A 15,754-nucleotide genomic window follows, 5' to 3' on the forward strand; every position below is an offset into this window, starting at 1 on the left:
GAGCAAGGGAGGGCAGCTAGGAGCCTTTCCCCCTCACAGGTGTCAGTGTGTGGTTACATATTAGGGGCATGGGCACCTGACAGGTCAGGCAGCAGCCCAAGATTTTGCAGCTCATGAGTGGTGGCGTTGATTTGGGCTCTGGGAGAACTGCATAAGTTTGTTCTTGGCTTCTGGAAGGATTAGTGAGGTGGAGTGGACACCATCACAGTTAGGATATCCCAACCTTCTTTTCCTCAGGCTGCTCAGTGGTTGCCCCTGCGCACTTACAGCAGCTTCTCCTTCCCCGCCTGGATTTAGCCTTTCTCAGATACCTGGCCACTCTCCTTTCCTCTCGCCCCCTGCAAAGAGCCACCTCCTTCCACCTCCCCCGTCCACCCCCTGCCCTGCAGGTAGTACTGAGCACAACATCGAGCTTTTCCAAAGGTCACACTGTCCACTGTTAATGTTTATTTTTGCCAGTTTGCTGATATTTTGCAATAGCTTGAGAAAGCTAACAAACCCTCCAGTTCCTGGGAGGAAGTGAGATTTCCTGAGCTGCCTAAAGAGCGATAGCTAAAAGCTACTATTTGTACCAGGGTATGAGCTGAGTACTTCTCTGGGACTCTGAAGGGAAGTTGGAGGTGGGCAGGGCCATGCCGCTCACTCCATGACTCCTCCACCAGGGCCAGTTTCTGGCATGTAAAAGGCTACACCCCTGGAATGGGACATGCCAAGCCAGTGGGGGCTTTGTATTCAGGGAGCTGGATTTTGTAAGGGCTTCTCAGGCCCTGGGCTTGCTCTGAGCTCTGCTGTTTTTGGTCTTCCAGTCCACAGCCGCCACAGCCCCAGGTCCCCGAGACTCCCTGGGCAGATGAGGGCGGCTCCGTTTATCACCTGACCGATGAAGACTTTGACCAGTTTGTGAAGGAACACTCCTCTGTCCTCGTCATGTTCCACGCCCCATGTGAGTGGAACTCTGCTCTCTCCTCTGCCCTCCCCTCCCACAGAGTAACATGGGCGTGCTGCTTTGGTACCCAAGTCCTGCAGGCACTTATTGTTGGATACCAGGAACCAGAGATGCAGTGGAGACAGGCAAGATCTCCGCCCTGCATCCTTGTCAGAACTGTACAGAAGTCCTGATCAGGCCACAGGTGTCTCTCAGCTAGAGCTCAGTGAGGTCCACCACCTGCAGGCTTCCTCAGCACCAGCATAAACTGGAGAAGTCAAGACAGGAAGTGGTCTTAGAGCTTACCTAGAGCAGGAGCAGTAGCCGATCCTTTTTATACCTGGGGTGGGGGACCAAGGCACAGAGAGGGCCTGTGCATGCCAGGTGGCTGAACAGGCATCATGAGGCTAATTGAGCCTCCGATCTCCCAGCTCTAGAATGCCTTCTTTTTGCTTCTCCTGGTTTCAGTCTCAGCCTGAATCAAGGAAGGCAAGTATGTCAGTGCTGTTAGCATGCACTTGCAATAATGGCTGAAAGACCTGCCGCTCAGGACTGTTCTGGGCCTGTGTCCTCCCCATACCTGTGGAGATAGAAAACTAGTTTCCAAGAGGAAGAGGGCTGCTTCTGAAAGGGTGAGCAAGGATCACAGGAGAGCAAGGGATGGCAGCCACAGGGGTACAGAGCTGGAGCTGCCCTATCAGCACAGCCTGGGACAGGGCCTCCGTTCAACTCTTTGGCTCAGCAATGGTGGGTAAGAGATTGTGGAGGAGGAAAAAAAAAAAAAAATCAGGAATTACATGCTTCATGAGTCAGTGTCCTAATTGTAATGTCTTAGGGTTCTCATGCTAACACTTGTGTGTCACACCGTGTGACGAGAGTGGCTTCTGGAAGGGTCATCTTTCATCTTCCCCACCATACCACAGAGTATGATTAGCCCCATTTTGCAGATAAGGAGACTGCCACACGAGAAATGACAGTTTGCACTGCTCTTGAGTACTGTACTGCTTCAGACTTCAGGGCCACTGGACCTGGGAGGAGCAGGCTCAATCCTGACCCTGGGCTCCTGCTCACTGTCCTCTTCCCTGAAGCCTCACGTGGGTGTGGTTCGTCTAGGAGTTGTTTGTAAACATATTATTACTGTAGATTTCCCTAATTCCTCATTAGAAGTGCTCACTTCTTAAGAGAATCCAAAGGAGAAGTATTTCCTACGGTTCTTCTGAGTTTCTACAAAAGAAATGAAGAAAGCTCAAGAGATCCTTTCAAAGATCCTCCAGTTTTGGACCCTCCTGAGTAAAGGCATGACAGTCAGGCCTTAGAGCTTGTCACTCCCAGATCCCCTGTGGCCTTAGTGAGGACGTCCCCAGGGATAGAAGTGCCTGAAAGATTGCCCCGTGGACAGCTGGGCTGCTCTGCCGCGGGCCTCCCTAGCTAACGTGCTCTCCTGGCCACTCCCAGAGCTGCCGATGGAAGGAGGCCTTGCAGGTAGTTACAGTGTTGAATCCAGAGCCCCAGTCGCCATTCTTGCCCCCCTGTCCCTGCTACAAAGGCAGATACTGGCTGACTGTTTTCACTTGCCCCCCTGGAACAAGTTCACCCCCACCTGTCTGTCCTTCTGGTCTGAGGCAAAGAGCCCACTATCCCGTGGCCATCCATGGCTCTGTGTGTGTGAGTCTATTTCTGCTTCACTGTGGAGTGAAGAGGGATCAGGCCAAGGCTTGAGATGGTGTCCCAATGAACTGCCAGGTGATTTTCCCATCAGATGGCAGTGACTGCACTTTCAGTGCTCTTCTCTCCGTGTCCCTTCCTTATCTGGAAGCATGCTCTTTGATCTGGGAAGGAACATAGTGCAGGGCTTAAAGGGGATTCAGAGTTCAGGACAGGTGAGCTGAGAGCAGAGCTTTTAGTTGCTGGACTTTACACCTGGTGCAGTGTAAAAAGCCCCCAGTGATCAGGAAACGAGGACAAGTGTCAGGAAGCCAGAAATCCACGATGCCATCCCAGGCTTCCCATGTCCTGAAAAGGTAACTTCTGCAAATCATAGAATAATAGTTGTCAGTCAGTCCCAGGCCAAGTTGGGAATGGTTTGGGGACAGACTGTTGTGTGGAGATTTAGGAAAATAAACAGGGATCTGTCGACATAGCAGACCATACATTCTACTCAGGATTGCCGGACGCACAGGAGTCCTGAGGGTGACTGGCATGAGTTGGCATGCCTTTCTTAATACATTTGCTAAAGCGAGTTGCTATTTTCCTGAGCGATGTGGAGAGTCAGGCGGGGTGGTGTCACCCCTTGGGGAGCATCTCTCTGGGCCTGTGACTGTGAACCTGGCCTGGGCCTGGCTAGAGGGTGTGCACTTGTTTTCAGACAGCAACTTCATTGAAGCTATAAGAAACATGACATACTTTCAAATTTGCAAGACTTGGAGCTGGAAAAGAATAGCCAGGAAAATACCAAACAGTTGCAGTAAGAAACACCCCAACACACGGTAAGAGTGAAGAGTAGGACTCAATCTAAAAAACAGAATTTATTTTTATGACTCTTAGCTAGTTATAAAAGTAATGCATATGCATTTTGTAAAGGAATAATATAGGAAAGTATAGAGAAGAAAATTAAAATTATTCATGGTGCTTCCAGAGAGAACTCACAGACTCTCTTTGCAGTGTTGTTTCTGTTTGTGTAGTAAGTGCTCAGCCACTTAGTTTCTTTACTGGTTCTACTTTGAAAAGCCTGGAGAGAGAAGGTCTTCTGCTTTCCACCCAAGAAAACGTGGGCCTGCCCAAGGTGGGTGCTCCCTGACAACTGTATGTTCCAGAGGCAAATCACTTGCTTCTCTGCCTGGAACTTTCACAGGACACCTGTGGAGCACATTCTTGGGTCCTCGGCCAGAGCACACAGAACCTGGTTGTATGTCCTCAGTATGCTGAGGTTGGCTGCAGAGACATGTTTGGGTAACCCTAAGATGGTGGCTGGCGTTGAGCCAAGAGGTGGTGCATAGTTAGTGTTAACACAGCGTGATCTACTTCTGCCTAATTAGTTAACGTCTCCTTTGGGCTAGTGGTCAACAGATATTCCTCATTCTTTCTTGATTGGTACCAAGGGGTGTGCTTCAATTATGCTAATCCTAAGCTGATTGGCTGCCTTAGGTATATAGGACATTCTCTTCACCTGGGCAGGGGTCGCAGGTTGTAGGCCGCATGCCGCACCTCCAAGAAGCGACCCACCTTTAAGAAGCAGTAGACCTTTGATAAGCATAGCCTCTCTAAAAGAGTAGCATTCTCTAAAATTAAGCAAAGTCTCTTTTCCTCTAAGCAAAGTCTTTCTTCCTCTCAAAGCCTCTCTTCCTCTAAAACTAAAAGTAAGTAAAGCCTTTCTTCCTCTATAAACTAGCGAATAAGCAAACAAGCAAGGAAGTAGCCCAGATAAAGATAATAGAAGTAGTTCAGTTCCAGTCCATCTCCGTTAAATTACCGCAAGATTATTGCTGCGGGCAGCAACAGTTGGCCCCATCTCGACTTCCATTGGCCCCCAGCTCCTTTACCCCTGCCTCTCCCCAGCTTTCTTGCCGTTCACTCCCCTGCTTAGCTTCCCTGTGGCCTCATCATCTCCCTTCTCTCTCCCTCTCAGTGAGTCTTTTTTGAAAGCCCACACGTATTCTTTAGTCCCCTGACTCCCAGGTCATCAGTGAATGAGTAAGCATACATTAGCCACTGGGCTTGGCCCTCCACGCAGGCTAGCTCCAGCCCACCCCAGCTCACATTGAGATTTCTAACCAGATGTGTCCCATGGGCCCTCTAGGAGCCGAGCTGGAGGAGTGTGTCCATGTGCACAGTGCTGTGTGTGACAGAGCTCTATCCTGCAGCCTTAGAGCAGCCTCCCACTAGCTTAGCCCTCCTTTGTCTGAGAGGCTTCACACCTGGCCACCCTGTGGTTCTTAGTGCACATGGGACGTGGGAACCTGCAACTCCAGACCTGTCCTCCCATCACACAGACAAAGGTTGGATCTGCAAAGGGCATATCAGCAGGACACAGGCTGCTGCTACTCCCTTGGACCTCTTTTCTTTTTGCAGTATTCTGTTTGAGAAGTCGGATTGTCCACTGTCACTCTTCTCTTCTTGCTGTTTGTTTTCTGTCCTTTTCCATGTAACTTCTAGGGAAGAACAGTGCAGTGGTTATACCAGCTTGGTCAGCATCACTGGAGTGGGTTGAAAGGAGCAAAGGGCATCCCTGAGAAGCAGCTTGTCCTCTGCCAGGCCCACCAACACCGTAGGTGTTGAGGCCTGAGAAAAATCTGCCAGGGAGCCAGAGTCCCCTGCTGGTCCTTTGGCCTGTGTTTCAGGGACTAACTGGAGACACAGACTCCGCCCCCACCCACCTCCTGCTCCTTGTCCTTGGCAACAGTCCTGAGGTGAGATTCTTTGCCCAGCTCACCTCCAGCAGGTGTGTGCAAGAGGCCACTGTGCCTGCCTGCCTTCCGGGACCTGGGCTATCTCTGGTGGCAGGTCCCTGTCAGGCTCTAGATGTCTTGCTGTTGTCTTTTTTTACCTTTAATCTATTTTTATCTAATTCTCAAAGTGATGTATGATCTTTGTAGAAATTCAAAAAGGTATAGAGTAATATAAATGATGAAGGAAATAAAACCACCTATAATCCCATTATCCAGAGATACCCTCTTCATTTTTTTGCCTTCATTCTTACAAGTCTCTTTTTCTTATATTTTCCCATTTTTAACTTTTAAAAATTAGCATCCAGTAAAATTGTCCTTTTTGTGAACACATGTATACGTTTGTGTAATGTCATGCCATAAAACACCTTCATGCTATTACTTTTCTTTTTCTGATTGTACAAATAATTCAAGAATAATACTAACAGCTTCCTTCTTGTTGGCAGTGCAGGTTAAGGAGGTACATCAGAATCTAGTACAATCAGTGGAAACCCACTTCATTTTTGTGGGATTGGGTACTACTAAGATTGGCATGACCTTCTTTCTCCTAATTTAAGTACTTGTACCTAAATTACAGGATTTTTGCCTTACAAAAAAAACAGACAAACAAAAAAATAGAATCATTCTCTATCCATTTTTCTGTGATTCTGATTTTTTTCACTTATTCCTAGGTTTTGAAGATGTTTTCATGTAAATGTAGTCTTTTATTCATGCATCTTTTTTCTTTACACTTTCTCTGTACTGTTATATTTTCTTATGTAATTAAAAACACCTTTTTGTACATGCTTTTGGTGGCCACATAATATTCCATCAACTAATGCTGCCATAAATTGCTCAACCAGCACCATAATGTTGAGGGCTTGAGTAGTTTACTAAATTTTACATTATAAATCATGTTGCAGAGAACATTTCATGCATGAGTATTTGTCCATATATCAGATTATTTCCTTAGGATGGGAGCCTGGAAATAAGAATTTAAGCACTTATTTTCCACATTTTGTACCTCATAAGAGCAGGGGGATCCACTGTGCAAGAAGGACTGTGTCGCATAGAGGCATCCATCAGTGCGTGAATCTGCCCATGATGTCTGTCAGCGAGTCAGCTTTGGTGCCGAGACAGTGAGATGCCTTAGAAGAACCCTTGAGGTCTCCGTGGGGCCCTTCACAGTATTCACGCATCAGTGAGTCTAACTAATTGTAGAAAACCCATTCTTTCTGGCTGATCTAAGACAAGTTCCAGGTCAAGCAGAAGACAGGCTTACCTAGAACCCAGGTACTACTCAGAGAGCTGGCTACTAGGGACCTTTACAGATTAATCTGGTCCCTTGGAAAAATCTAGTAGCCAGGAAAGTGCCATAGCTGATCTGTAATAAAATCATAAGTGTAATTGAATTTAATGAAATGAAGAGGAATCTGTGGGGTTAGGATTGACAGGAGACCAGCTTCCCACAGCCCAAAGAGCATGATCCAGGAATTGATGTGCAGACCTCCATGCCATATCACGAAACTACAAGCAAGTGCACTTACACAGATGATAAAAACCCAACAAGGAAGTTTGGCAATAAAACTTAATGGCCTGTCAAATCACAATGAGAACACTAAATGCAGCAGGCCAGAGCTCTGTTCCCCACATCTCACCCTCCTCCTCTGGTTGCTCCACAGCCCACACAGCCAGGAACATGCCAAAGGCCAGGCCTAGGAGGCTGGGGCTCAGGTCATGGCAGGCATCATTTGTCACCACAGCTCTCCAGGACAGGCAGGTGTCAGGCAGGGAAACCTTCGCTCAGCTAGGCTTTCTCTTCTGAGCCTGGCCAGTCTCATTTTTGAAAACTCTTTTCAGAAGTTTATTGCTTATTCTTGGTGTCTTGTTCAGGGGGCAGAAAGAATTGATGCTAGAATCGAAGATCTCTGGGGTACGTATGGGAAACGTTAGAACAACATCAACAGATGTTGATTTCTGAAGACGTTTCTAGACTAGTAGGAAGCACACAGTGGTAGTGGGAGAGGAGGGTATGTACAGGGACTAGCTTGGTTGCCAGCTATACAGAGGTGCTTAGTCAAATCAGCAATCATTAAGTGCAAGTCATGACCCTTGCCCACAAAACAGTAAGTTAAGCCTGTGTGTTAGTGTTCCATCACTGTGACAAAATACCCCAGATAACCCCAAAATAGGAGGTTTATTTTGGCTCACAGTTTCAGAGGGTTTGTTCCACAGCCCATTGACCTCATTGCTTTGGGGCCTGTGGTTGTAGTATGTCATGGCTGGAGCACATGGCAGAGGAAGTGAAGGAAAGAAGAAAGGTCTGGGGTTCCATGATCCCCTTCAAGGGCATGTTCCCAGTGACCTATCTTCCTCCTGTCAGGCCCCACCTCTTAAAGGTTCTCCCACCTCCTAATAGCACGTAGACTAGAAACCAAGCCTTTAACACTTGGGCCTGTGGAGGACACTTCCAAACCACAGCAGCTTGTGTGCATAGGTGGACACCTCAACAGGACAGTCCTGAAGTTAATTCATTCAGAAAGCATGCAGAGGACTGTTGTCTCTCACTATCAGCTAGACAGACAGGTAAGCCTCTGCCTATTGGAGCTTCCATTCCAGCTGAGAGAAAGACAGGACAAAATTTATCAGACTACTCCAGCTATTTTGAGTACAGTTAAGGAAATAAAGCTGGATAGTGGAAGAGAGGTAAAGAGGTGAGGCTCCTTCTGGTCAGGTGGTCAGCGAAGGACCCTGTGGAAATAAAAAGTGAGCCAAAGCCTCAGTGATACAGAGTGAGCCTCATGGAGATTGGGGGAAGACCATGCTCCAGGCAGAGGCAAGAGTATATTCAGGGGCCCTGAGGTAGAACTGAGATGGGTGTGATAGGAGAGGAGAAGGTAGCCTGAGGCTGCAGCATGGAGTAGAGCAGGGACCTGAGTTGAGATTGGGAACAGACAGGAGCCAGAAGATACAAGGCTTGTGGCCACAATGAGGAATTGGAATTTTAATCTGTCAGACAGTTTTAAACAAGGGAATTTGATGTGATTTCTGTTTTGAAAAGATACCCTGGGTGCTCTTAAATATCAGAGCACAGCAATGTAACAGTCACAAGGCAGCATAAAATTAAATGCCATGGAAATACTTGAATAAGAAGTATTTTGTAATGCTGCTACGGAGAGGTGGTGCACACCTGTAATCCTAACAACCTGGAAGGCTGAGGCAGCAAGAGAACAAGTTCAAAGCCAGCTTTCAGCAACTTAGCAAGACCCTGTCTCAAAATTTAAAAATAAAAATTAAAAAAAAGGCTAGGGATGTGGCTCAGAGGTAAATTGTCTCTAGATTAAATCCTCAGTTTAAAAAAAAAGAAAGAAAGAAAGAAAGAAATATTTTGTGATTAGTTGAGAAATAACTCATTCATTGGGGCTTGAGTAAACCAGGAAGATGCAACAGGGCCAGAACCCAGTGGGATCACAAGAGAATGTCCTGGGTGGACTCTGTGCAGAGAGACCTTACCTATCAGGGAAAGGGCTGTGGTAAAGAGGGTAGAGGCCCTGGTGGATTTATCACTTCATCTCCTGGAGCCACGATTTCTGGCTTTATAAAACAGACCTGCTGAACTCTGTCACACATCTCATGTGGCTGCACAGATAGACTAGAAGTCTCCGGAAGACAGCAAACTTTTTCTTACTTGGGGGAGTCTTAGAAGTTTCCTGGCACATGCCCCAGCCAGCCTTCCACATGTATGGCAGACACCACGGGCCGATACCATCTATCTCCCAGGTGAGCCAATTCTTAGTCTCAAAACTCATCTCTGGCTGTTACTAATAGAAACAGGCAGTACATGGCACCAAAGAGCAGGACCCTGGTAAAGTTCTGAAGGTAGTACTCTCTACCAGTGTAAGGTGGATTCTCTAATCTTCAGGAGTCTTGCCACAGGGATTGGGACATTTGGAAACTGGTTTTCCATGCATGTCCATGGCAGTCTTTTCTTTGTCTTTCCTCCCCTGATCCTTACTCCAGTCCCACTCCACTTTGACCAAGGACCCTGCCAACAACTGGCCTGACCGTAGCACCACCATATGTTTAAGGGAGAGGGTGTTCAGGGGACACCTCCCAAGGCCTGCCAGGCATCCTCCCCGGTGCACCGAGCCAGCCTATGGCACTCGGGACACTTGGGACAGTGGCACTCGGAGGACTCTGCAGGGATCACTCTCTTCCTCCTCTCCAGGGTGGGCTGGGCTCTTGGTGATGGACCCACAACAGTAGCAGTGTCTCTGAATTTTCTTTTCTCAAAGTCTCTGTGTAGTACAAGCCTCCTGATTCCACCCGAGTCAGCCTGGGGGCAGGAGAATGGGTGTCACCTCCTGTAGGGTGCAGGGAGCTGTTGGCCTGGTGGTAGACCTCAGGGTGAGAGTTGTAGAACGTTTCATCCTGACCATAAGCCCCAAAGAATGATCTCTTCCTTTCTTCTTATCCTAATTAGAATCGAATACTTTTTTTAAAAATTATTTTTTAAGTTGTTGGTGGACCTTTATTTTATTTACTTATACATGGTGCCAAAAATCCAACCCAGTGCCTCACACATGCCAGGCAAGCGCTCTACAACTGACCCACAACCAGCCCTCAAATACTTTTTTTAATCTTGATTATTTCATGGTAAGTCAGTAGAACCTTCCACAGAATGTCCCATTTGCTGCCGACCTACAGAGTGGCATGGAAGGACACCAGTGGAGCAGCCCTTCCATGTACCTCCCCTGGGAAGAGGATTGGAGTGACTTTGGGCAGTCTTCTGCCCTGGCCTGGGATCTGAGTTCTGTGAGCCAGTAAGGGGAACTGAGATCCCGGGAAGTCTTTCATGAGATTGGAGGTATAGCTGTGTCCTTTGAGGGGGACACGGGGGAGGAGATTTTGTTAGAGGCAGTAGACTCTGCCTGCCCTCGCCCCCTGCCCTGGCGGAGTGCTCTCCATCCTGTTGCCTGGCAGGAGGGACCGGCTCTGTGTCTTCAGCTGGGTTGTAGGCTGTGCCTTCCCATCTGGGGGCAGATTCAGTGAGATGGAAACACTCTGTATGCTTCAGGTACATTCTGTTACATGGGCGTTTGCGGTCGCTCTGGGGAATCTGCTTGTAATCTGGGTATAAAATGGTTTCTGTGGAGAAAACAACCGACCAACTTGCCATATCAACCCTTTGTAAACTGATTGTTTAGAAAATGACACGTGGATTATGATGACGCTAGAAGTTCATTTATGGAAAATAGTGTTCTTCTAATTCAAAATGACTGTGACCTTGATCCTGCTACAGTTTGTGGGACCCAGAATCTGAATGGACTCTAGTCAGAATGAGGCCTAGCAGAGCTAGGCTGTCCCCTGGGGCCAGCAGCGCTGCTGTCCAGAGGCACCTTGGGACAGTGGCCCGTCCTTGGTCCCAGCAGCAGAATTTGCACTGCTGAGCGGGACCTGGGACATCCCCGTTCCTCTGGGCTGCTCTTGCTCTGCCAAGTGGGCAGTGCTGTCCCTCTTACTCACTACCCTCCATGTGTCCTGTCACCTGCCTCCTCCAGAAGTCTTCCCCTGTTCTCTACTAATTATTTAATTCCTTGCCAGCAATAAGTACTTAACAGGTTTGTATTAAATGACCCCTTTTGCTGTGAAGGTACAAGGTAGAAATCCCACGGGCCCTGCCTTTTAGGTATCATAGTCTGGTAGGTGCAGCCCTGCCTGGTGACGGTGTAATATGTGTACAGCATGTGTCAGGGTTCAAGGAAGAAGCCTCCAGCTCTCCAGGGTGTAGGGACAGGGACAGAGAGTGCAGTTTTCTGGTTCATCTCTTGAAGGCACTATTTCCCCCTCTGGTCTAAAAGAACTTGTTCCTCTCTGTCTTTAAGTGGGAATTGCCCAAGGAAATGCCTCCCCTTTCCTCTGCATTGTGGCCCAACAGGTCCAAGGAGCTCCTGTACAGTGGGCCTGTGTGCTTGGCTCTTTCTCTCCTTCCTGCTCACTGGGCACTGTGGCACCTCTGAGGTGATGTCACTCTGCCATGTGATCACTTGTTAAGAACCAACCTATTGGTGTAGCTGAGAGCTATAGCTGCTACCTGGGTTGGTCAGTTCCTTGACTGAGTTCGGTCCCCAGTGCTTTTTCCAGAGGATGGTCTTGACAACACTGGATGGAAATTTGATGATCAGTTAGGTTTTATGTAACCAGTAAGTGGGAGTAGCTGCTCTGGGGCCCCTTGTCCCCAGAAGGGACTGGGCAAGGATGGACTGAGGAAGCTGAGTATAGGCAGAAATAGAATGGAAGGGTGAGACAGGCTCTTGTCTCAGTGCCACTTGGAGCTAAGCTCTGTAAGAATGACCTTGAAGGAGACAGGAACCTTCATCCCAGTCGAGGGCTCAACGGAGGCTGATTCTATGGCTCAGGTGCTCCTGGGAGGACGTGGGAAGTCTCTGATCATACAAGTCTGTCTTCCTTTCCTCTTATCTTTGTCTTAACAATCAGAATTGTGCTGTCAGCTCCCACATAGTAGCACACCCCAAGAAGACTGAGTCACATCTTGGCATCCGCTGAGCTGGTGTATGCAGGATCCCCACGCAGCCAGTTCTCCTCGAGAGCAGCCTACGATCTTAAGCCAGTCCTGATCTCCTCACCTCGGCACCCCTCCGGCACCCCTCCGGCACCCCTCCAGCATCGAAAGCCAGAGAGCACTCTTTCTATGCAAATGCCCTGATGTCATTACACAAGTGCCTGTTATCTTCCTAACGTATCATGTTATTCTTTATGACATACAACTGTGTTCATGTGGTTGTGAAGAAAGGGCAAAGCTGTCTTTATCCCAAGAAAATACTGTTCATCTGGAAACTAGAAGTCCATCTCTGTGCTTATTGCATCCTACCCCCTCTCCTGTGGGGACAACTTGAACTTATTTTCCCTTGTGCTTTTGCTTCTGTGAATTCTTATGCTCAACTCCAGGCCCAGGGATGGTGGCGGCAATAGTAACACGGGAATAGTAGGCACCTGCTTCCTGCTGTGACCTCCAGCTGGATTACTTGGATTTTCAGCCTGACTCTATGACCTGGGGTTGTGTGTGCATCTGAGGGCAGTCCCCTGCCCTCTTGGTACTTCAGTTTTTCCATCTGTGAAGTGGGTATCCTGTCGGTTCCTACCTGTAGGGCCGATGTGAGGATATAAGGCACTAGATCAGTGCCCGGCACACCAGGGCTATCTTCGTGTTGCACGTGTTGCTTGTGTAGTTATCTCATTTTTATCTCTTGGGTACCCTGCCACCCCAGTCCACCCCCAGTGGATTAGGCAGAAGAGGATTTTTCTGAGCTGGTCTTTGTTCTCTTTTCTCTCACATACTCCAGATTCTGGGAATGGGACCAGGCTGTCTTGGGGAGGCAACCAGAGGACATCACCAGGGTCTTCATGCCATGGAAGTGGTTTCTCTTGATCTCTCCCCACAGGGTGTGGACACTGTAAGAAGATGAAGCCAGAGTTTGAGAGTGCAGCAGAAGTCCTCCATGGAGAAGCGGATGTAAGCTCCCTCCCCGGTCCCTCATCTTTCCCTTTGAAGAGTCACTGACACGTAGAATCATTACAGTGACTTTTCCCGTACGCCCTGAAAGTAGCTCTCCCAGTTCCTGGGGGCCTGCAGTACTTCTGTGTCCCTCAGTAGACACATCTTGGTTGGACAGATGGGGCCCCTTCGAGGGATGGAGGGGGACAGAAAGCCTATGGAGCTATGTTCCCATACCTGTCTAGATGACCTCTGCTTGCTCTGTCTTTTCTCTGGGACCTTAACTATTGGGAGCAGGCCCTAGTCTTCCCAGCATGGTTGGTGGGGCAGTTTCAAAAACCATATCTCAGCCCATGCCAGTGTTCAGCTGTTCCCTGATATGTATGACTCCTGGGGGCCAGTCACCCCCAGTTAGACTGCGGCAGGCCTGGGAGGGGCGTGGGGCTGGCATCTGGGCTCCTCTCTCCACCAGCACCGCATCTGAGGCTGTAATGCATGGTTGGCCTTTCCCCCATCCCAGAGCTCTGGTGTCCTTGCAGCTGTCGATGCCACTGTCAACAAGGCCCTGGCAGAGAGATTCCACATCTCAGAGTTTCCCACATTGAAGTATTTTAAGAACGGAGAGAAATATGCAGTGCCCGCGCTCAGAACAAAGAAGAAGTTTATTGAGTGGATGCAGAAGTGAGTTTTATGATCTTGATAGCACATCCTAACTGCTGGCTGTCGGCCACTGGGGACTACCTTGAAAAGATGAAGTACACTTTACAGCCCAAGGTTCTTGGCCCAGAGCTCACAGGAGCCAAGGTAGAGTTGACATCCTCTGTCCAAAGGCCACCCCTCATGCTGACCTCGTGTCAAGCCAGCATGTTCCCGGCAGCCCCTCGGGATACAGTTTCATCAGGTCCTCTGTTTCCCCTCCCCATTAAGTCTCCCTAGCCCCATTTTGTCATCTGCATTGAACTCCTTCCTTTTGAGTGAATGAAGGGAACATGCAGCTCTTCACATCCAGAGTCGGCCTCATTCACCCCCCATTTGCTGGTGGTTGCCTGGGCCTCCTGTAGTGTCCAGTGTCGACTGCTGTAGTGTGAGGATAAGCTTTTGAAGAGCCCTCTTAGCCTATGTGTTAGTTTATTAACACACCATAACAACAACACACATACACCAAAAAAACAACAGACTAGTTTAACAACAGAAGTGTCTTTCCTTACAGTTCTGGAGACTAGAAATCAGAGATCAGGAAGTTGTCAGGGTTGGTTTCTTCAGAGGCCTCTCCTAGCTTGTGGCCGGTCATCTTCTGCCTGAGTCTTCACATAGTCTTCCCTGTGTATGTATCCTAATCTCCTCCAGTTACCCTGGATTAGCCTACCCTAATGACTTCATCTAAATTATCTTTTTAAAGGTTCTTTCTCCAAAAGTAGACACATTCTGAGGTACTGGGGGTTAGGGCTTCAATATATGAATTTGGAGGGAACACAGTTCAACCCACGCAGCCTGTAAGTATAGGGAATCTACATAGCTTTGTGGTTATTGACCCAAAGACCCAAGAGGTTGAGATCCCACGGTAGTAAGTCTTTCCCCCTCTGTGAGGGGACTAATGAGACCCAGTGCATGGTGCACTGAGACAGGGAGGAGGCCTCCAGCCCTGCCTGAGTAGCAGGACACAGTTGAGCAACGTTCTTTCTGCCTGCCCCTCCCCTACCCCTGCCAGATTCGAATGTTCACACACAGCTTGAGTGTTTCAGGAGGTTTCTCATTTCAGCAGTTGGGGGAAGACAGAGTAATAGAAGCCATATTCTAGCCTTGACCAAGGTCCCTAGTACACAGGGTAGTGATGCCCATGGGCAAAGCAAGACTAAAAGTCACAAAGCAACACAAGAACTGTGCAAAACAAAGGCGTTTTGATTGAAGTACTTGGTTAAAACGTTGGTCCTCCAACCTAATGTAAATAAGCATTCCGTGGTGAGAAGTGCTTATTTAAGGCCAAAGTCTGGGACTCCTGTCCCTGCAGCTTTGGTTCAAGAGGTGTGAATGGAACTTTCAGCCATAGTAACTGGGGAAATAGCAGCATATAGAACGGGAGCAGAGTTAGCATGAGGTCCAGGAGAGGCAAGCAGAAGGCAGGGCCTGGCCCTGGCTCCTCCCACTTTGTACTGCTCACCGCTAAGAGTAGCCAGATCTTTGTCCGAGGAACCAAAGGGAGTGACTCACCTCCGAGAAAGAGCAGGTGCTCACTCCTCCTGAGCCTTCTGGTGTCTGATGCCTGTGATTCATTCACACCCACCATTCCAGCCATGCTCTGGGGGGCACTGAGCCAGGTGGAGGATCAGGTTACAGATCCTGATGAAGAGGAGGGATGCAGGACATTGATCACTGCTCATCAGTGCACCAGAGTCCTGCACCTACGTGGTGAGCACAGGAGCCCCTGTCCTTCCTGTATGTAGCCCCTACTACAGAGAACCTAAAAAGCTTGGCCTTCGTGGACTGCAAGATGCTCTCAGAACATGGCCTTTTACTTGGCCCCTTGAAGCCCCAGTTTCCCCTCTGTAAAATGGAGACAATATTTTCTCATAGACTCGTCTAGGGAATTAAGTGTGAAAAACACTTAGTGTGGTGTCTCATGTGTAAATGTTCAAAGGAGGCTATTTTTATGACTGATCACAGCCATCAGGGGGCTTTCACTGACAATATGTGACAAGCGATGATACCACTCAGACTTTGTAGGATGCTTTCCCATCTCTTTTCATTCTTTTGCTTTTTCACAGTGCTGGGGATCAAACCCAGGGCACCACACATTCAAGGCATGTGCTCTGCCACTGAGCCACATCCCCAGTCCCTTGCTCTTCTAACTCATGTCTTGTGTCACCCACAAATCCTACTGAGGATTTTATTTTT

The 15,754-nt window shown here is 48.5% G+C and overlaps 1 protein-coding gene across 2 annotated transcripts in view; it reads left to right on the forward strand.

Moving 5' to 3' along the window:
- Positions 1-15,754, forward strand: part of PDIA5 (protein disulfide isomerase family A member 5) — a 90,823-nt gene that overhangs the window by 61,254 nt on the left and 13,815 nt on the right. For both annotated transcript variants that reach the window (XM_079155311.1, XM_079155310.1), the window contains 3 exons: positions 807-943; positions 12,810-12,880; positions 13,383-13,543. In XM_079155311.1, the coding sequence (XP_079011437.1) occupies positions 807-943; positions 12,810-12,880; positions 13,383-13,543 (369 nt within the window). The remainder of the gene's footprint in view (positions 1-806; positions 944-12,809; positions 12,881-13,382; positions 13,544-15,754) is intronic.

The sequence above is a fragment of the Sciurus vulgaris genome, assembly GCF_902686455.1.
Source record: "Sciurus vulgaris genome assembly, chromosome: 10".
In the NCBI taxonomy this organism is placed as follows: Eukaryota; Metazoa; Chordata; class Mammalia; order Rodentia; family Sciuridae; genus Sciurus; species Sciurus vulgaris.